The 19,459-nt window shown below is 42.0% G+C and overlaps 1 protein-coding gene across 1 annotated transcript in view; it reads right to left on the bottom strand.

Annotated features, from left to right (window-relative positions):
- The window catches only part of PECAM1 (platelet/endothelial cell adhesion molecule 1), a gene marked incomplete at its 3' end in the record, with an annotated part of 29,512 nt that extends 10,774 nt beyond the window's left edge, over positions 1-18,738 (bottom strand). The window contains exons 1-14 of the mRNA XM_009070934.1: positions 18,705-18,738; positions 18,534-18,560; positions 17,427-17,720; positions 16,294-16,593; positions 15,929-16,198; positions 15,297-15,557; positions 14,061-14,342; positions 12,408-12,689; positions 11,938-12,045; positions 11,098-11,125; positions 8,906-8,976; positions 8,192-8,248; positions 6,882-6,950; positions 2,622-2,678 (exon numbers count right to left, since the gene is read on the bottom strand). Of these exons, the coding sequence (XP_009069182.1) occupies positions 2,622-2,678; positions 6,882-6,950; positions 8,192-8,248; positions 8,906-8,976; positions 11,098-11,125; positions 11,938-12,045; positions 12,408-12,689; positions 14,061-14,342; positions 15,297-15,557; positions 15,929-16,198; positions 16,294-16,593; positions 17,427-17,720; positions 18,534-18,560; positions 18,705-18,738 (2,140 nt within the window). The remainder of the gene's footprint in view (positions 1-2,621; positions 2,679-6,881; positions 6,951-8,191; positions 8,249-8,905; positions 8,977-11,097; positions 11,126-11,937; positions 12,046-12,407; positions 12,690-14,060; positions 14,343-15,296; positions 15,558-15,928; positions 16,199-16,293; positions 16,594-17,426; positions 17,721-18,533; positions 18,561-18,704) is intronic.
- Between the last annotated feature and the right edge of the window lie 721 nt (positions 18,739-19,459).

Here is a 19,459-nt window from a genome sequence, read left to right as displayed (position 1 = left end):
CTACAGTGAATGAGTTAACTGCAGCTAAACACAGGCAGTTCTTCTGGGATTTGAAATGTGCATTTGACAGTTTGTTTCTGTCCATCTCTCATGTAAAACCACCTCCTCAGGCCTAATGCTGAGAACAAGGAGAGCAGCAGGGCAGGTAGGATGGGAAGTCTTACCACAGTGTGGTGGAGACATTCAAGTGATAGTAAGAGGAGGTAACATAGCCAATACCTGGGGAATGAAAAGAAAAGGAGCAATGCAGATGCTGAGCACACTGCCAAAGGCTTGGGAAGGGTCAGGGCATTATCTGTGCTATGGAGCCATGGTCTGGGATAAGGACAAGCAACAGCTAGAGAACTGAAAATACATGAGAAGTTGGTTACTGATATGGCATTTGCCTTACTGGGGACAGCAGTGAGAGCTGACAGGAAAATGAAGAGGAAAAACATTTTAGCTCAGTCACAAAGATTTGCATCAGACATAACAACTACTGACAGCTCTTCAGCCTCCTCTCTAGTGGACACAGTTTCTGCAATGCACAGACAGCTCCTTGAAAAGACAGAACTGCTCATGAAACACTCAGTTATAATTAAACAAGCACAAACCACAACAGTTACCTACAAACAAATAATAATAAAATGTTCCATAGGTCTTAGGCATTAAATCTGTCAAATGGTGTAGCTGACACCATTCCCAAACTCATGCAATTTCCCCAGAGGACGTGTTTGTCTGAACCATTGACTTCCTGAAGTGGATTGTCCTCGTGGGCATTTGCTCCAAAATCACAGGGAATAGTCAAACAGTGAAGCTCAGACTGGGAAAGCAACTTCTGCTCCCAGCAGCAATGCTCAGCATCTTTCACAACTGGCACTTAATGTGCTCATACTGATACAAACTGAAGCCTTTAAGACAATGGATGATCCTAGGGATCCTCCCCCAGTCACAGCCCATCCAAACCAAAGCCAGGGGCACACTGAGCTGCCCAGAGCACTGCAGGCCCTGGGATGCACTGCTTATCTCACTCAAACACTTTTCCTGTGAATCAGTCAGGAAAAACAGACGTGATTAAAACAATAAACTGGTGCTGTGTTTCCAGGAGCCACTGAAACTGCAGAGTGTTATGCATAAAAGAGCAGGTGGACTGCAAGATTAAGGGGTGTTTGCAGATCTTCTAGCTAATTCAGCTCAGTCCTTCAATCATATCTCATTTGATTGCTGTTCCCACTTTAGGGCAAGTACAGCCTTATAAGTGCTTTGAATTATAGCTCTGCTGTACCAACCTGGAGTTTACAGCACAGCTCACAAAACATCCTTTGAGTACATCACACATTCTGTTGTGTCAAAAGTAGGGATGGGGAAAGGTGTGATAATCCCCTTCACACATGGGCAGAGCAGGAGAGATGCCAACCAGTTCTGCAGTCGTTACAGGTCCAGTTCACACTCACCACAGAGCATCTCAGAAAATTTGGGGCCTTTGGATTCAGCCCTAAAATAATCTGTTTTTTTTTTTTTCTCCTGGTCTTGCTCTTTAGTGTGAAGGATACTCTGATTCTCACTGCAAGGCTGTGAAAAATGAGTACAAGACACAGGCACAGCACCAAGGATTCCAGAACTCTGTTCCCAGTGCTGTCACTCTCTAAACACATTGCCTTAAACCAGTGACCCAATCTCTGTTTATTCAGCTGTAAAATGGAGATAGAAATTGCCATATAAATCCTCACAAGGAAAAATTAAGTAATGTTTTGCAAAGAACTTGGAGACCCTCACATGAAAGATTCCCTAGAGACAGAATAGTGTGTCAGAGCAATTGGGAAATCCCTTGTAAAAGAGAAAAAATAGAAATGAAAACAAAACAATCCAAAATTAAAAATGGTATACTACAAAGCCACTTGGTAACATGGATGGGGACAGAATGTTTGCAGCCCTAATATTTACAAACCTAGACTTCCTAACACGAAAAGAGGAGAGGAAATCCTTTCTGATTTAGTCTTTGACAAACTATGAAGAAATCATTTTAACCTACACTTTCTGAACTCATTACTGTCAGAGCATTTATAGCCAGTATGGGCAGTAATCTGCTAATGCCACACAAATCTGTGCTAGAGGAGGTGGAAGGGTAGAGCAGTTGGCACATACAACCTCAGACAGTTTTTGATGGCACTTAAAACAAACAACCCACTCTACTGAAGTGTCGTTTGCTTTAAAGGTTTTTAGAGTTGTTCTTGGAGGTTTTATAGATATTTGCTGGAGTTACATCCAAACCCAAAGGAACATTTCATAACACATGACAAACATTCTCAATTAAGGGGCAAAGTGTTGTTCATGAGCAGTTTGAGGTACCCTGACACCTATCAGAGCACATTCAGCCCCAGATACAAGGCCCAAACACTCAGCAGATCCAGTACAAATGGGCTGAGGAAGTAGATGTTACAAATATTAATCTCACTCCATTAAACATCATTGATTTATCAACCTGTGATTCATAGCTGCACTTTAGTATGTTCCTGTGTGACTTGCATCTCTTTTTTCTTTTTTTTTTTGGCACTTATCTTCCAAAACACTCCATCACAAATTTGTCCCTAATCTCTACAAGTGCTTCCTTTAAATGTTTCATTTTTCACTAGCTTACTTACCATTATTAGCTTTTCTGATTTCACTATAAACTGTTTCAGTCCCCTTCTGTACAGGAGCTGGAAAATGTATTGGCACAGAATCAATTTCTTTTCTTTTTTTTTTTTTCCCCTTCTTCACTTTTTTTTTTTTTTTTTTTTTTGTTTGCCTTATGAAAAGCTCCTTAAACAAACAGAACACACTGTTTTACTTTCAGAGGAAGTTACATAAGCACCAATCAGCCTGTGGAGCCTGAGGAAAAAGCAAGTGAACCTCCTCCCCCAACCAGCCTTGAGGTTCTGGGAGGGAGATATCTCTCCCTCTATATAAAAATGGTGATGAAAATCAGCTTCCCCTTTAAAATTTGCCTTTCACATTCTAATAATCTTCTCTGAACTTAAATCAATACTGGTTTAATTTTACAGAGAGCTCTACCACTACGGAAGAGTTTCTCTGGATCCCTTTGAAGAGTTGCTTCAGTTTGCCCTGAGGATTTCAGGATCCTAGACCTGAGGAGATCACTACACCCCTTTTGGCAAGTTGCCTGATTAAATTTTAGGGGTACAAAAATTTATCTAAATTGCTGTTCTTTGTGAAACATCTCAGAAGAATATTTAGAGTTTTCACATCACACAGTTTCTGTTTGGTGCTGCCTGGGAAAGGTTTGTCCTCAGCTCCTCAGCCTGGAAGGCTCTTCCATTAGTGCATGAGCTCAGGTGGACACAGCAGGAGTGAAGGCTCAGAAGGTTTGTGGAAAGGCAGAAAGTAAGATGAAAAAAGCAAACAGAGATTTGTGCCTCCAAGGACAGGTGTGGGATACAATTAAAACATTATCCTTCCCAGATTCTCAGGTTGACAAATAAGGTCCTATAAACCTCTGCTCTTGTATGAGATGGAAAACAAAAAGCTCCTCCTCCACTTTTCCTATTTGAGATCTGGGAAAACTTATCCACCAAGTTTGATACCAAACTAGAGGCACTAACACAAGCAGGGAAAGGGCAGAGCCTTATCTAAAGGCCTGAAAACAGCAAAAACTCCATTTCTCTATGGTCAGCAGAAACTTCTGGCCAGTAGGAGACTAGAACAATTTCCTTGTAAAAGTTATAGAAAAAATAAAAGAAGGTTGTTCCCTCTGCAAGAAACTGGAAAGAGAATTGACATTTCTGGACTCAATATCCTGTACTTTAGCTATTACAAAAACCCAACCCCTGACTCAGAGTCAGGACTGTTATTGCTCTGCATCACTCTGAAGAACCCAAGTGTCTCTGGCACCACATTCTGATTTCCCAAAGCTCATTTCAAGTTTTTTTAAGTCCTGTTAAGCATCTTTAAGCACTGGGAGCTAACACATCACAACTGAGCTGCAAAACTGCCGTTAATTTAAACGACAGGAGGAGATACACTTCACCAAATTCCTAATCTCAGCTTTCAAACTTGCAGCTTTGGCATGAACTTTCTTTGCAAAATAGTCTGAATATCTCGAAGCACATTTCATATGCTTATGGACTATTGCTTAAATGATCAATTCTGTTCCCAGCGAAGTAAGAAGTAATCTTCTCAGAATTTTAATAAGAAGTAGCTCATTTAGTTTAGGACTCTTTTTTTTAGCAGATTACAGTCCTAAATCTACTCCTATTGACTGTGGAAAGACTTGGTTGGAGGCATTTCCTTAGCTTGCTTTTTTTTCCCAGGCCCATTTCATTAAATTGTGATATAATGCCACTGCCCATGTTATTTCCTTTGTTAATCTTCCAAAAGCCATTTCAGCACCGAAAAATATGTGCCAGGAGAAATTACTTGGATGATTTGACATTTTGTTCCCAGTAACTTTACAGCATTGCTACCCTGCAGATAAAAGGAGAGAAGGAGCAAGTTCTCGTCCAGCCAAGATTAGCTCTCACTCCACTCTCACTTCAGGGATAATTCCTGATCTCACTTTAGCTCCAGCCTTTGTTTTTCTGAGATTAACAATACAGGATCTAGACCACCTTGCCCTGGTTTTGCACAATGAAGCTTTAGAGCAGATAATCACTGTATATAATCCTCACAAGTATTCCATGTACTAACACCTTAGAATTATCACCTCTCTAACCATCAAATTAACAGTTTCACTATGGCTACTCCAAACAAGAACTGGACTGTGCAGCCCCAGCTCAACCTCATATTTGTCTTGCCTTTTCATCCCCGCTTCAAAAAGGAGGGATCAAGGATTGGGAGGATAAATTGGGAAGATAAATTAATTTCAAGTTAATCCTGAGAGATCAGAGAAATCTGGAGTTCCTCAAAAGGCAGAAGGGATCCATGTGCAGCTGCTGGATGAGCTATGCATGCCCAGAGGAAAGGTGAAGTGAGATTTGTTTTGTTTCCATTCAGAAAACAGAGAGAATCCACAGAGTTGTAATAGGGATTTGGTGATAATCTGAAAGGTCTGTGCTGGTCATAGCCCACAGACATGGAAGACTGTTGTGATTGGAAACAAAACTTGTACAATAGCATTGACACGGCAGAAGCATCTCTGGTAATCCTGTGGCCAAATTCTCTCTGTGGGTGTAGAAGATTATTACAAGGGAATATTAAGAAACTTGGCTTTGCTTCTCTTTTCCCAAGAAAAAAAATCTCAGCCTGTTCCCATTGTGATAGGCAGTGCAGAGCTCAAAGAATTAACTTGCTTTCATAAACTCCTATTTAAGCAGCACATTAAACACTTGCAGTGCAGTTACCTCTTACACAACCAAAGCATTTGGTCAGGATTCACCTGGGGCAAGAGAGCAAATTGATTAGGGAGCTATTATCACATCTCTGTGTACCTCAAGGCCTACAGAATCAATTAGTGCTCTGTGTAGGTCTGTAACACGAGGCAGTGTTCAGTTACAACAGTCTGAGCTCATCTACACAGTATATTAAACATCACTGTGCAGTTTGATGATGTTCAGTCTACAGAGCACAGACACTATCTTATTACTCAGTCTGATATACAGGAATAGTGTTGTATATCAGGAATAGGATGAAAAGGCTGTTTTGAGAGATGCTGATCTTGCATTGAACAGGGCTCTTCATTTAAATAATCATGCACTGGCCTATTTTATCATTCTACACCACTACACTGTGCAGTGCATGTTCAGAAACATCTGGAACGATTAATTATTAGCACGATTCTGAAAAAGAGGACAACAACTATGGAACTTCAGTGCAGAATTTAGCAGAGGTGGATAAATAGCATGTTTAGAACACAGGGAAAGCTCTGTGATGGATATATCAGGAAGTGAAAACAGAAAGAATAGCAGCACTGGCTGTTCCGGGAGAGCTCAGCTGCCAAGCTGAAGAGTGAGCACTTTTGCCCAAACATCTGCTTTTCCACCTAAACAATCATGTCTTTGGTCTCTGAAATCAGTGACTGGGCCTTCCTACCCGGAAGAAGGAAATTTATCCATTTCTTCCTCAGTCTGCTTCCCGTTCAGCTAAAGCAAAGGAGCTCGAGCACAGCATAACTGGCTCTTGTGGGGTTTATTCACTCTTAGCTATGTGGAATTTTTTGTCAATTCTGAAAGATTTAGCAGCTTTCAGCACAAGGACAGGATGGTATCAGTTCTCCAGGTGTCACAGAATGACTGAGGTCTGCATTTGGGTGTTGAGAACACATTTCCATGGATATTTCTCCTCTGAGGCTGCAGAGACATTCCTTACCCCACGCTATGAGCTCTGGCTGCTGTGACCATAGAACTGCAGGAGGAGGACAAAGCTGTCTGGGCATCCATACCCTCATTTCTGATTAATGTGCCACAGAACCCAGAATGGTCTCTAGGCTTCTCCAGACAGAAAGGCTAAATCTCTGCTGGTCTCTCTTCCTTCTCTCTCACAAGTGAATTACAGCTTTGACCCTTCAGCCAGTTCCCTTATAAAGGAGGAAATTCCACCGTTTCTGTTCTCTCCATTCTCCTACCCTAGGCTAACCCCAAATGGCTCTCAGTGAATTTGGTGTCTGTAACAGAGATTCACAGCAGGATGTCTCCTGCTTCCAGCCACAGCTCCTGCTGGGAGTCCTGCTCTGCACAGAGCTCCTGCAGGAGGGAAAGGACAGGGCATGGGAGGACCCTGGGGATGAAGAGCTGCAGGAGCAGCACTGTGGTTATCACAGCATCAGCTAGGTTAAGGAAACTGTCCTGCACTCAACACACAACCTGCTCTGACATTCACAGGTGCCAATATCAGACCAGTGCCAAGGAGCAGCAACAAGCCCAGAGCTGCTCCCAAACATAAACTATTGAGGCCAAAGAGTTTATTACCTCTGTGAGGATCAAGCGTTGATACTTCGACTTCAGTGTACTCCACCTCAGCACTCTCAAGGTCAGGTCCTGCCCCAAAAATATCAAGAAGATGTTTCTTTGTAGGACTGCACACTTCAGTGGAGCTGTGGGCCTGATCCTGCTGGCACTGGAATTAATGGACAGGTCCTCACTGACTCTGAGAGGTGCAGGATCAGGCCCTGCTATGGCAGCTGAGTCTCTGCCAACCCATCCCCACAGCTCATCCGAATCCAAAGGCAGATTTCTGAAACTGTAGGACATGCAAATTGTGCCTAAACCCCTTACTTTCAATTTAACACCTTCAGAAGTGGCACAACACAAAAAGGAGTGGGGAATTATCACAGATTCTCCCATATTCCTGCTCCACTTCCAGCTCCTCTCTTCTATTTCTCTCCTCAGTGTTGCTTTCTCCTTCTTTTCTATGGCTGCTATGACAGGACACTTCCCATTCTCCACTTTCCTCACATTTTAAGCCATCTCTACGTCTTTCATGGCCTCCCTCATCACTTCTCAGACTTCTCATTTCTGCTTTGCCAATAAGCAAATTCAGCAGTTGCAGTTTCTCCTACATTGCCCTCCAGGCTCTCCACAGAACATCTGCAATGCAAACCCATCTCTCTCCTCCAAGCACTGCCACAATGCCCACAGGAGCCTGACAATGACCAGACAGCTGACCTGGATTTCTGGCTGACAGGTACTGCCTACCTGGATACAACTCACACAAGAAACAGCTCTTCCCTCCTACCCTGTCTTTTTCTCAGAGTGGAGATGGTTTTCTACTAGGTTTCTGTAAAAGCTGGAAGGAACCACAGCAGTCATCCAGACTGGAATCCTGCAGAACTGATTTGGCAGATTATTTTGTTCAGATTTCATAGCAGTTTATTTTTAAATTTAATTCTTAAGTATTTCAAGAGCTACGGAAATGAAGAAAGGACAGAGAAGGAAAAGAAGCAGAAATCTGTAGAAAATGTGTGTTTTTAAAAACCCTGAATATTTGTTATATAGAACTTACAATTTTGAGTCTAAGTTGTATTTTTATATCATCCTTCAAAAGATGGCCTGGAATTCAGCAGAGGTAATTACACTTTGTAATTCTGTTGGCAGATGAGTTCTATCAGTGTCATTTTGTGCATGGAAAATAGAGCTGAGCTCAGCAAAGAGACTTCCCCACTATCAGTGAGAAAAAGGAGAGGACTGGACCTCTCAAATCCTGATTACTACCATTAGAAAACACCACAACTTTCAATCATAAAATAATTTTAAAGTCTATTGTTTAAACATGAAATTACCTTTACTCTCATCTGTTGATTTCATGTGATTTTCACTATCTTCAATGTAACCTGATCCTAAAATATTAAAGCCAAAGTTGAGCTGCAAAAATGTTTATTATAGCCAATCAAATAAATGAGTTACAACAGCTGCAATTCCTGTTGTCATGATCTTTATTTATTCCACTTTTAGATTCACACCTAAGACACTCAGGTAACACAGGTGGGAAGAATTTGGCTTTTTCAATAACCAGCTAAAAACCACCCAAGGGGCAACTTTATGTTTATGCTCCAAACAACATCTCCACCTATCTTTGTAAAGCTCATTGAGCTCCTGGAATGAAAAGTGCCCAGTCATGGCATGTTAACATCTCTGTGCTGTGATCCACATCACAGGATCATGGGCCACAACTCAAATTTCCGCTCCAAAATAATTTTCTTGCAGCTATGTCAAAACTATCAAAAGTAATTTACTTTTACCATGATTTCTCCATCATGGTAAAATATTGCCAACTGATTGCCTGGCAGACTTATAAACCAATCTTTGCATAAGACATGCTCATAAAAACTGTACAAAGACAAAATGACAGAAGATGCTTTGGAGAATGTTAGTGGTATCCCTCTGTATTCCCAAAATGTTGGGCCCTAGCCAAACAACTACTATGCAAGTCCAAATCTTTAAACAAATGTTTAATTAAGATAACTTATTACCAGTCGTACAGCAAAACATCCTACCTGAATAGTAGTCTCCATCACTGGGCTGTCTTGTTAGCTTTTCACTTGTCAAGTTTGCAGCCAAGGCAGAACTGAAAAGCAGAACCAATAAAAGTTGATGTAATTATCCAAAACAGTCAATAAAAGCAACAAGATGATTCCGTGCAAAGATCAGTTGCTGTCTATGCTGACCACCACATCTTCTTAACTACTGAAGCTAATGAAAATTTTGCCTTTGTCTTTATGAGAAGCACAAACAAACTTTAAAGTCAAGAATGTTCCCTATTGCATTCTTCTTCTTCTTTTAAACCTCTGTGTTTTCAATTCCATATCTAAATGTATTCAGATACAGGCCTGACATTCTTCTGTTTCACTTAGCTGGCCCTTTTTCTATTTTTAGAGTGTTTCCTCATCCTGTTGTCGTGTTAGCAGGTGGTACATGAAGCAGAACCATCTATTGTCTGCAGGTGTGTGCCATAATAAACCACATTCCTGTGGAGGAAGGTATCAGAAAGGAGGAGAATCAGGAAAAGGTAAAACCCGTGGCTATAATAATATTAATAACAACAACAGCAATGAAAAGGAGAGAGAGAGGAATAAAAGCCAAGAAAAACAAGTGATGCCCAGCCAGTCCCTGGCAGTGATCAGCAGCTCCTGCCCAGCTCCCCCCAGTTTCAGTCCTGCTGTGATATTGCCACTGGTGTACTGTTGTGATAGTGATCAGCACCTGCTGTTCTTCAACTCCAGCAGCCCCACAGCAGCAGAGTCCTCTGAGAGATGGGGCAAGACAGCTGCTTCAGTTCCTCCAGGCTGCTGGACTCAGAGCCCACTGGTACTCTTTGAGTCCTTGAGGTGCCCTCTGAGACAGTCCATGCCAGGGACGTGCAGAGCTCTGGGCCAGTCACAGTGGAGTAGTCACAAGTAGTTGCTTAACCCTAAAGAATATCTGAACCACATTCAGCAACACACTGGTTCCTACCAATAGGACCATGATGGTCCTGATGGATCCATGATGGATCTGAAGTGTGTTTAAAATGTTCAGAGTTATCAGATGTTACTGTAATCAGCCAGGAGAAGGAAGGGAAGCTATGGGAAGATTCCTCCTCCACAGCCTGGCTCTCTGAGAAGGTAAAAGGTGTAATGATGAATAATTCCCATTAGATGTCTCCCCAGTACACAGGTGAGTTTCATGACAATTGTATGGCACAACAAAACAATAACCTCAGCTCAGGCCCCAGAGGTGATAAACACCACAACAGGGAACACACAGTGCAAGTAATATGTTGGATAACACAACTCTGAGAACAAGAACAACTCTGAAATTGAAAGAGGGAAATTTAGGTTAGATACTAGGAAGAAATTTCCCCTGTGAGGATGGTGAGACACTGGCCCAGTTTGCCCACTGGCAGTGTTCACAGCCAGGTTGGATGAGCCTTGAGCAACCTGCTCTGGTGGGAGGTGTCTCCTTAACATTCTATGATTCTATAACTCTGAGAGCAAATAAATCAACATTGTGACAAGTGGCTATTAAACTATTCTGAATGCTTGTAACAAGTTTGTTTCAACATGCAGTGGTCAGATCTGTTGTTAACTCAAGCCCTTTGAGCCCCACGTTGGGTGCCAAAAAGGACTAACCCCAGCTAAGCACCACACAGCCACTCACTCACTCACCACACACCCTGGCCCTGGTGGGATGGGGAGGGGGATTGGAAAAAGGTAAAACCCATGGGTTGAGATAAGAACAGTTTAATGATTGAAATAAAGTTAAATATAATAATCATAATCATAATAATAATGAGAGAGGAAGAGAGAGAGGAATAAAACCCAAGAGAAACAAGTGATGCTCAATACAACTGCTCGTGACCCACGGATGGATGCCCAGCCCATCCCCAAGCACTGATCAGTGCCTCCCAGACAATTCTCCCCCAGTTTCTACACTGGTCATGATGCTCTATGGTGTGGAATACCCCTTTGGCCAGTTTGGGTCAACTGTCCTGGCCATGCTCCCTCCTGGCTCCTTGTGCTCCTGCTCCTTGGCAGAGCATGGCAAAGTGAAGAGTCCTTGACTCAGAGTAAGCACTACTTAGCAACAACTAAGACATCAGTGTTATCAACATGATTTACATACTCAATCCAAAACACAGCACTGTACCAGACACTAAGAGGCAAATTAACTCTATCCCAGCCGAAACCAAGACAGCAAGGCATCTTACCCAGACATCTCCAGGGATGGTCCTTTAGCTTGACAGAGAAAAAGAAAAGCCTCTGTTAATGGATTGCACAAGGAAAGAATTGAAAAGTCAAAATAAAAAATATAGAGATTATCTGCCCAAATCAGAATATTTTTTCCTGGCTATCACAAAATTAATTACCTCATGTCTTACATCCCATTTATCACCCAGGTCCCTTAAATGTCTCTTTCACAGAGATCCTAAGGTCCCAAACCCCAGATTTTAGCCTGGCTAACTGGGACATCCAGATGCGCCAAGTTTTCCCAAATAATTTGCAGTGTATTGCAAATCACAGGATATACCAGATTTACCCATTTTCTGAAAGAACAAGATCTGAAAAAGATACCTTAATGATAAAAGACAAATCCTTAAACAAAACTGTATTACAGTGTGGGAAAAAATCCCAAACAATCCCACAACCTAATAAATTTGTTTCATGAGGATTAGAGAAGTACCTCAATTACACCCAAGTTGGGACCCAAATCAAATTGTTAAAGCTCTGTAAGTGAACAGAAACATCCTCAGGCCCTGTCTGCCTTGACATTGCATGAGGATGAACTCCAGATCTAGGACTGCACTGGAACAGTCTCATTCTGGCCTATACCTCCAGCAGCCTTTGCTTCCCTAGTGCCTGCCCAGCACCATCAGTTCGATTCTCCCATTCTGCCCAATGTACGTGGAAAGCTCCAGCACATTTGCAGCTTCATTTGGGTCATCAGGATCCTTGAACTGTCACCCCCACAAGCCTTTGCTGCTGACACAAGTGCAGCTTTAACTGCAATACACCCATCACCAAACAAAGAGAAAGGAACCATTCCTTACCCCTTTTCTTCTTACGCAGAAACCACCACACAGCGAGTGCTCCTACTCCTGCCATGGCTAATAGGACAAAGGCAGCAATGACTCCTTTCTGCCAAGCTGCTAAGATGACTGCAAAGAAGAAAAACATGTTTTAGGAGCTATTTACAGGGATAGGTCAGCATTGCCAAACTCTACCACAAATCAGCCTTGCACACTGGGGAAGGACTTCAGGGAGACTTGAATGCAAAGAGCACTAGTGACCAAAACAGCCTTAGAAAACCAGCTTGGTTTCAGTTTGCATCTGGCTCTTTTGGCTTTTGAGAATCCCTTAAACTTTTGTATGTATGTTGGACAATGTTTATAAACAGATCTCTCTGTTCACCTTCTGACAATGGTGGAACACAAACATGAAAGGGAGTTACACTCAGTAACATCCCAAATAAGTTGACCTCCCCTGTCATGATGACAGAGCTTATCATTCCCCATCTTACCACTGATGGTTATTGGGTGGCTCCTCACGTCCACCTTGGCTCTGTTGGAGGCCTCACAGTAGTATGTCCCTGTGTCCTGCCTCTTCATGCTTTTCTTGTGCCACATGATTCTGTCTGCATTCTCACTTTTTTCATACAGAAGAACTTCTCGATCAGTTTTTCTAAAAATCTTGAAGTGGATTGGCCAAGATCCTTCTTTCACAGAGCAGAGAAAAGCAGTCCCACTGCCATCTTCCACTTCTCCATAGGGAATGCTGCCCAAGCTGGCATCCTTTATGGGCACTGCAGGGCAAGGCACAGAGGAAGCAAATATTAGCACTATCAGAAATAACTTTGATGACAAAACATTGTGTTGCAGAAATGCTTGCTTGTTTGGTTAAGCAGAGACTGCAGGCACAGTATTATTCTTTCTGACCAGTCTCAGCCAGGCAGCATCCTCTAGTATGTATTTTTATACACCCAGAAATAGAGAGGGCACAGCAAGGGAACAAAGCAAACACAGGAGGAAATTATTCATTCCACAGAGGTCAGTCAGCCTCTTTTCTTAAGATCCTTTGGAGGCCCTTCTGGCCCCAACCTACAAATCAGTTAATTTCCAGAAATAACACTCAGCAGTTCAACAGTGTAAATAATTATGGTTCAGTTTATGTAGCTATGCTTTCATGGCTATGTGGAGTTCTGCTGTTTTATGCTAACTGTATTCTTGTAATGTTTAATATACAATCAGCAGATAATGAGACAAGTCCTCCAGAGGAATAAACAAGTCCCCAATTCCAATGGTTATAGAACATAGCAAACACAATGAGAGAAGTTATTTGAACAAGCTGTAAGGAGATGCACAGCCAAAATATAGTTTTTCAGTCTGCTAGTTTACAAATGAAGTGTATTAGCATATGCAGAGCTAGTGTGGGAGCAGATGAGCATCAGCCCTTGGAACTACATGGGGAAAAGGTGTCCATCCATTCCTTGATGCAAGGCATGTAGAATGGCAGCAGCTTCACAAAATGTTTGGGGTACAAAGCATCTGGATTGCTAAAATTCCTCTGGAAATATTATAAGTGTGTTATCCAGGGTCATGGATAGCATAAGGCAGATGTATCTGGATGGATCTGCTCCATGAGCATCAGCCCTTGGAACTACATGGGGAAAAGGTGTCCATCCATTCCTTGATGCAAGGCATGTAGAATGGCAGCAGCTTCACAAAATGTTTGGGGTACAAAGCATCTGGATTGCTAAAATTCCTCTGGAAATATTATAAGTGTGTTATCCAGGGTCATGGATAGCATAAGGCAGATGTATCTGGATGGATCTGCTCCAGTCATACAATAAGTGTGTTATCCAGGGTCATGGATAACATAAGGCAGATGTATCTGGATGTATCTGCTCTAGTCATACATAACTCAATGTCAAAACTCAGGGGGAAAGCAGCCTATTAACCACACGTTTATCTTGTTAAAACCCACACAATTTGGGTTCAATCTGGGACACAAAACTGAAAACTCCTTGGTAGAGAAAAATTAGCTCTTCTTTTTCGAAGGTCAAGAACAGACCTTGTAACATTTCACATCCATTTTGTTTAGTCCATCATATGCTGCCACAGCCTCAAAGCTCTAAATATGATGTTAGATGAGAAGCAGAATTAAACAGACTTACCTATTACTGTGACATTTAGGATATTGCTGGTCTTCAAACCACTGGAGTGATTATTTTTAGCATCACACCTGTACCCTCTTGTGTCATTTAGCCTAATGTTTTCATCCAAGAATGTAGCATATGTGTTATTAACCACTCTTTTCTTCACATCATTTCCTTTGTAGAATGTGAATGTTATTGGTGGAGTTCCCATCACTGAATGACAGATGAGCTGCAGAGGTTTCCCCAACACCACCTCTGGCAAACCGCTGACGACGGAGAGGGTTGGCTTGGAGACTGGAGCTGGAAGGGGAATAAAGGAAAAGAATTGTTGCAAATTACACTGCAAAAGGCCAAAAGATCCAGTATTATCTCACAGAAAACATATAAACATAAATAGTTAGCTAGTTTGCACACAACCTACACTGGGAAGCTCTTCCTCATTGGCAGAATGGAAATGGAGGGACTTGAACAAATCAGTCACATAGATAATAGAACATATGTGACAGAATAAAAGAGCACACAGGGAGAGAGTAAAGGAAGACAAACCACGGATCAGTGCCACAGCTGTGGATCAGCCAAACTCCAGAACTAGCTCTGACCCAAGGAACAACTCTGTTACATTACATGTATGTCCTGAGGTGGATCGTGCAGGACCTGACCAGGGCCCTGTGATCAGCAGCACAGCGAGTCGTGACCCAGTAGATCCCTTTGCACACTGGAGAACCAGCTGTGCCTGTTCCAGGAGAGGGAAGGGAACCCTTTATAATTAGTGTGCTGGTGAGGGGGCTGTGCTGGTAGCAAGATCAGCTTTTCTGGGGTAGAGCTAACCTGGTGACTTGTGGCTCTCGTGCCTTTCTGCCTGGACATCCAGGCAAAGGATTCCAGCAGACACTGACAGAGCTTCAAACCAAACTGATGAGTGAAAGGTTTGCAGAACACTCCCAGCTCCTGCACATGGCAGTGAATGAGAGTTCATCTAGCACCTAGCAGAATCAAGGGGCCAGAAGGAAGTGATGCTAACTCCCCTCTCCTAGGGTCAGCCCTGGGAATGTCTGACTGGATTAGATCACGATACACCAAAAGCTAAAGATGACAAGAACATCTCCCAGAAATGAATACTGAAAGAACTAACAGATGCCCTGCCAGCTCAGGGACTAGAGGTTGATTCTGTAAAGAGATGTGCTTATTTATAAGCTTATAGTTTTAATTTCCCTCCTACTCTGCGTTGGGTTCTAAAGCTCTACATCAACTCACCATAAACATTTATCCTTACAGGTTTGCTCTCCTTGACTATTCCTTTCACTTCAGCTTTACAGGTATAGGATCCAGTGTCATTCACACTAACTCTCATGGTTAAGTTTCTGGAATTTTTCAATAGGATGTCTCCACTGGAAACTTTCCGTAGTATAGAGAAATTGGCTCTCCGAAGACCATTAATGCTGCAGCTCAAAGTCAGCTCTTTATTTTCATCCACATCAGTCAGAGAAGTAGACAATGTTGGCTTGGGGAATAACTCTGCAAGATAAAAAGAGAATAAAATAATTCAAATTGAGCCTGAAAGAATATGACTACCTCAAAGTATGCCCAGTGGAGCACATACTGAAAGTTCATGATCTGGGAGCAAAACAATCATGTTATTTTAATATTATATTTTCAGGGAAAAGAGAAACTTTGCAATCTTGAAGCCACTTCTGGTGTTATTTGAAGGTATTATGTCAGTTGGGAAGCACTGGCAGGTGAAAATCAGAAACTGAAATCAGAATTGCCTTTAACTTCGAGAAAATTTGCCCTCAGATCTGGAGGTTACACTTTGACCTTGAGCTCTACCTGATTTCAATTTAAATAATAATCCTTTGAGTAAAATCTAAGATCAGCAGAGGTTTTACCTGACACCACAACACTCAGCTTGGTGGCTTTCGACGCTCTCCCTTGCTCCACCTTGCACAGGTATTCCCCACTGTCCTCTAGAGTAGCTACTGCAGAGTATTTCAGATCTTTCTCGTCCCGTACACTGTTGAGTATAGTTCTGTTTCTCTGGAGGATGATCTCGATGCCATGAACCTGAGCCACTGCAGTGGAGCACTCAAACTGGATTCTGTCTCCTTCGGTCACGTTTCGGGAGGGCTTGACAGCCAGGGAGGGTTTTATAAATGGCTCTGCCCAAGAACACAAACCAACAGAGAGGTGAATATATACACACATAAAAATACATGACCCAAAGAAACGTCAAAAAAACCCCTCAGTGACTCACCCTTGACTAAGACAAGCGTTTGGTTGCTGTATTCTGAGTTTTCTAATTCAAATTTCACGTGTCTCCTGCCAAAGCAGTCAAATTTTAAAATATTGTCTCCCTCTTCAATGGAAAATTCCATTTCAGAATAATTTCTGTGTGCTTCAAAGACAGATTTTTCCTTAGGTGCTGAATTTGTTTTTATCTTCCGGAAAAAGAAATGCAAAGGAGGTTCTTCTTCTGGCAGCTCACAGCGTAACTTCACAACTTCTCCCTCCAGAACCTCTCTCCTGTCAGCAGTCAGGGTTGGCTTGGTCATTCCTTCCAACAAAAAACAAGGAAAGAGAACACTGCATAATCCTGAAACAGACACTACCTCTGATGACTGTGGTAATGAGCTATGCTGATTAACAGATGCAAATACTTTGCAAGACCTGAGATTTTGAAGCCTGTTCCTTTGACGTGTGGATGCATGTCAAGGGACCTTCAGAAGAACAAAATAGCCCTCAAGAGGGTAGTACAGACCTGGTGCAAAGTGTGAGGTATGAAATTTGCAGTTCTGAAGGTGAGACTGCTTCCCCCTCAGACAGAGCAAGCACAGGAATCAAATGCCATCCCAACTCGCCTGTCTAGAGCTGCAAACCTGTGAGTAAAGATTACAGGCTCTGCACAGCCTGGGAACTAGCTAATGCTGAACAAAGTCTTTCCAAGCTGCTTTTCCAAGGGGAAAAATATCACTTGCAGGCAAGAACACATGGCTGGAAGGGATGGAAGTGGCCCCTGTCATCATAAGAGATGAAAGAACAAGGCTGCAATGGTTCTCACACAGGGAGTATCTCTGCACGTTATTTTCAGCATTCCCAGGAATTTCCCCTCTCCCCATCATGTTTATGATCCATAGGCAGAAGCTTTCACAAATAATATTTCCTCTAGTCTAGGGAACAGGCTCAGGACAGTGGGGATGATCCGCCACATGGCCTTGGCATCGTGAGTTCATTTCTGTGCCAGAACCTGAGGGTTTAGAACTAAACTATTTGTTAGGACTGTGATGCTGAGGGATGAAAACCACTTTGCAAGATATGCTGTTTAGCACTGACTATTTTTACAGCCCCTAGGAGGTTGTTCTTGTGTCTTAGGTTTGAAAGAACACTCACCTGTCACCCAAACATGTACAGCATTACTGGACTTTGTCTTCCCACCTGCTTTCACTGTGCACTCATATTCTCCTGTGTCTGGAGATCTAGCCACAGGGATTTCATACTGGGCATCTCCCTTGTCAGACACAGCCATAAACACAGGTTTGCCATCCTTAAATATTGTGAAATTATGCTTCAGCTGGAAATCATTGCTTTTGCTAACGTCAGCGTGGCAGATAATGGACAGGGGAGCTCCATTCTTCACCTTGACAGATGGCTGAACCTTGATCTCTACACTGTTGAAAGTAAAAACTTGAGAGAAAATAACAAAAGGAAAAAGTTATATTTATTTCCAGTTAGTCCAACATAATCCTGTTATCTCAAGTGGCTACATTTGAATCACAAAAATTAAATACAAAGTTTACATCGTCTTTGATAGGAATATTGTAACTTAAATCAAAGAAATAAAGTTCATAATAGCATTTATGTGTACATGTATGTGTGTATATAAATATATTCTGTGTATAAAACCAGACCAATGATAAATAATTTGGAGCTTAAAATATTATCATTGTTAGAATCCTAGTAGAATTACTATTTTTATTCACACAGCTGGAGGAACAAGAATAGAGAAAGATTTATTAGTCCATTCACTTTCACTGCCTTCAGAACTTACACTTTTGGGTCATGTCCACTTTGGTCAGGATTTGTATTAGAAATTTGCTACTAGGAGAGGAAAACTTTGCTGCATCTAAGGTCCCTCACCATATACACTAACTTACAGCTATTTGTGATTTGGCTTTTTTAGAAAGAGTTTTGGGCATAAACCAGTGCAAAAATGGTAAATTTCCTCCCCCATGCCTTATATGCTTCAGTAAAGCAAATTACTCTAGGAAAGATCTCACCACAACCATTGTTAAAGCATGAGCAGCACATCTCTCATTAAACCCTATACCAACACACACCACCAAGTAACCCCTTTTCTTTATATGGCCAAATTTCATACTGAGCTATCACACAGCAAATCCAAACAAACTGTTACGGATGCACAACAACGACTGAGGAATTGGTTAAATTAGTTGTTTCAAATTTGTACATAAAAAAATCAAACTGTTTTTCCCCTACCTCTCTCTTGCGTGTAAAGTCCTGAACCTGGAAAAAAAAAATGGCAAAGAAATGTTATTTTCAAAGCTTACAGATTGAGAGACAGTGATGGGAAACCATAAAAAGCCCCAGCAAACCCCAGACAAACCAGAAACACACCAACCCACCCAGATATTCAGTTATCAAACTTACACTGCAAGAAAATCACCAGAAGAGCAAGATACATCTCGTTCCCGAAGCACAGACACTTAATTCCACAATAAAACAATACTCATTATCAGAGGTGATGCCTCCAGGTACCAAAAACACGTTAGGGGTTTGTTTTCTGTTGTTGTTTTATGGAAACAGATAAAAATTTGCCATTAAAATTTGTAAGTTTTCCCAGGTCTTCGACAGAAACTGCCTGGATCAAGTAATCGTTCCCATTACTGGAAACTGGAAATGGCAAACAATGAGAATCTATCTGCTGCTCCCAGGCAGATTACTGCTCAGGAAGTGACTGGACTTTTCCTGAGGGCGCCACCAAATGCATTTGCTTTGTTTAATTTCTTAAGGTGTATTAAAAAAACAAGAAGTTCCAATGACATTTATCCTGCAGTTCCTGTCAATATGGGTATTTTTAAGTCACCATTAACCATTTAGGAACACAAATGACCTTCACTGCTTGACCTCAGCTCTAGCAAATATTTCTCTCCATCCTGATACAGAGAATAGATGCACAAAATCATTCGTTTTTCCCCTTTACCTCCATTTCTAGTCTCTCATCTTTGCTTCACTGTAGGACACACAATGAATCTGAATTATCTCAGAATGCAGAGCTGCTGTGTGAGACTGGAATACTGACAGGCAGAGCTCTCCCACTGCCATCATATAGCACCAGGTTTGATGTTGTGCAGTTAGGACAGTGCAAAGCACAACCATAAACCTGAAACCACACAAGGAAAAGA

Source organism: Acanthisitta chloris, unplaced genomic scaffold (genome assembly GCF_000695815.1).
Source record: "Acanthisitta chloris isolate BGI_N310 unplaced genomic scaffold, ASM69581v1 scaffold11203, whole genome shotgun sequence".
Lineage (NCBI taxonomy): Eukaryota > Metazoa > Chordata > Aves > Passeriformes > Acanthisittidae > Acanthisitta > Acanthisitta chloris.
Note: the sequence above shows the minus strand (reverse complement) of the source record. Positions and strands in the feature narration are given on the sequence as shown.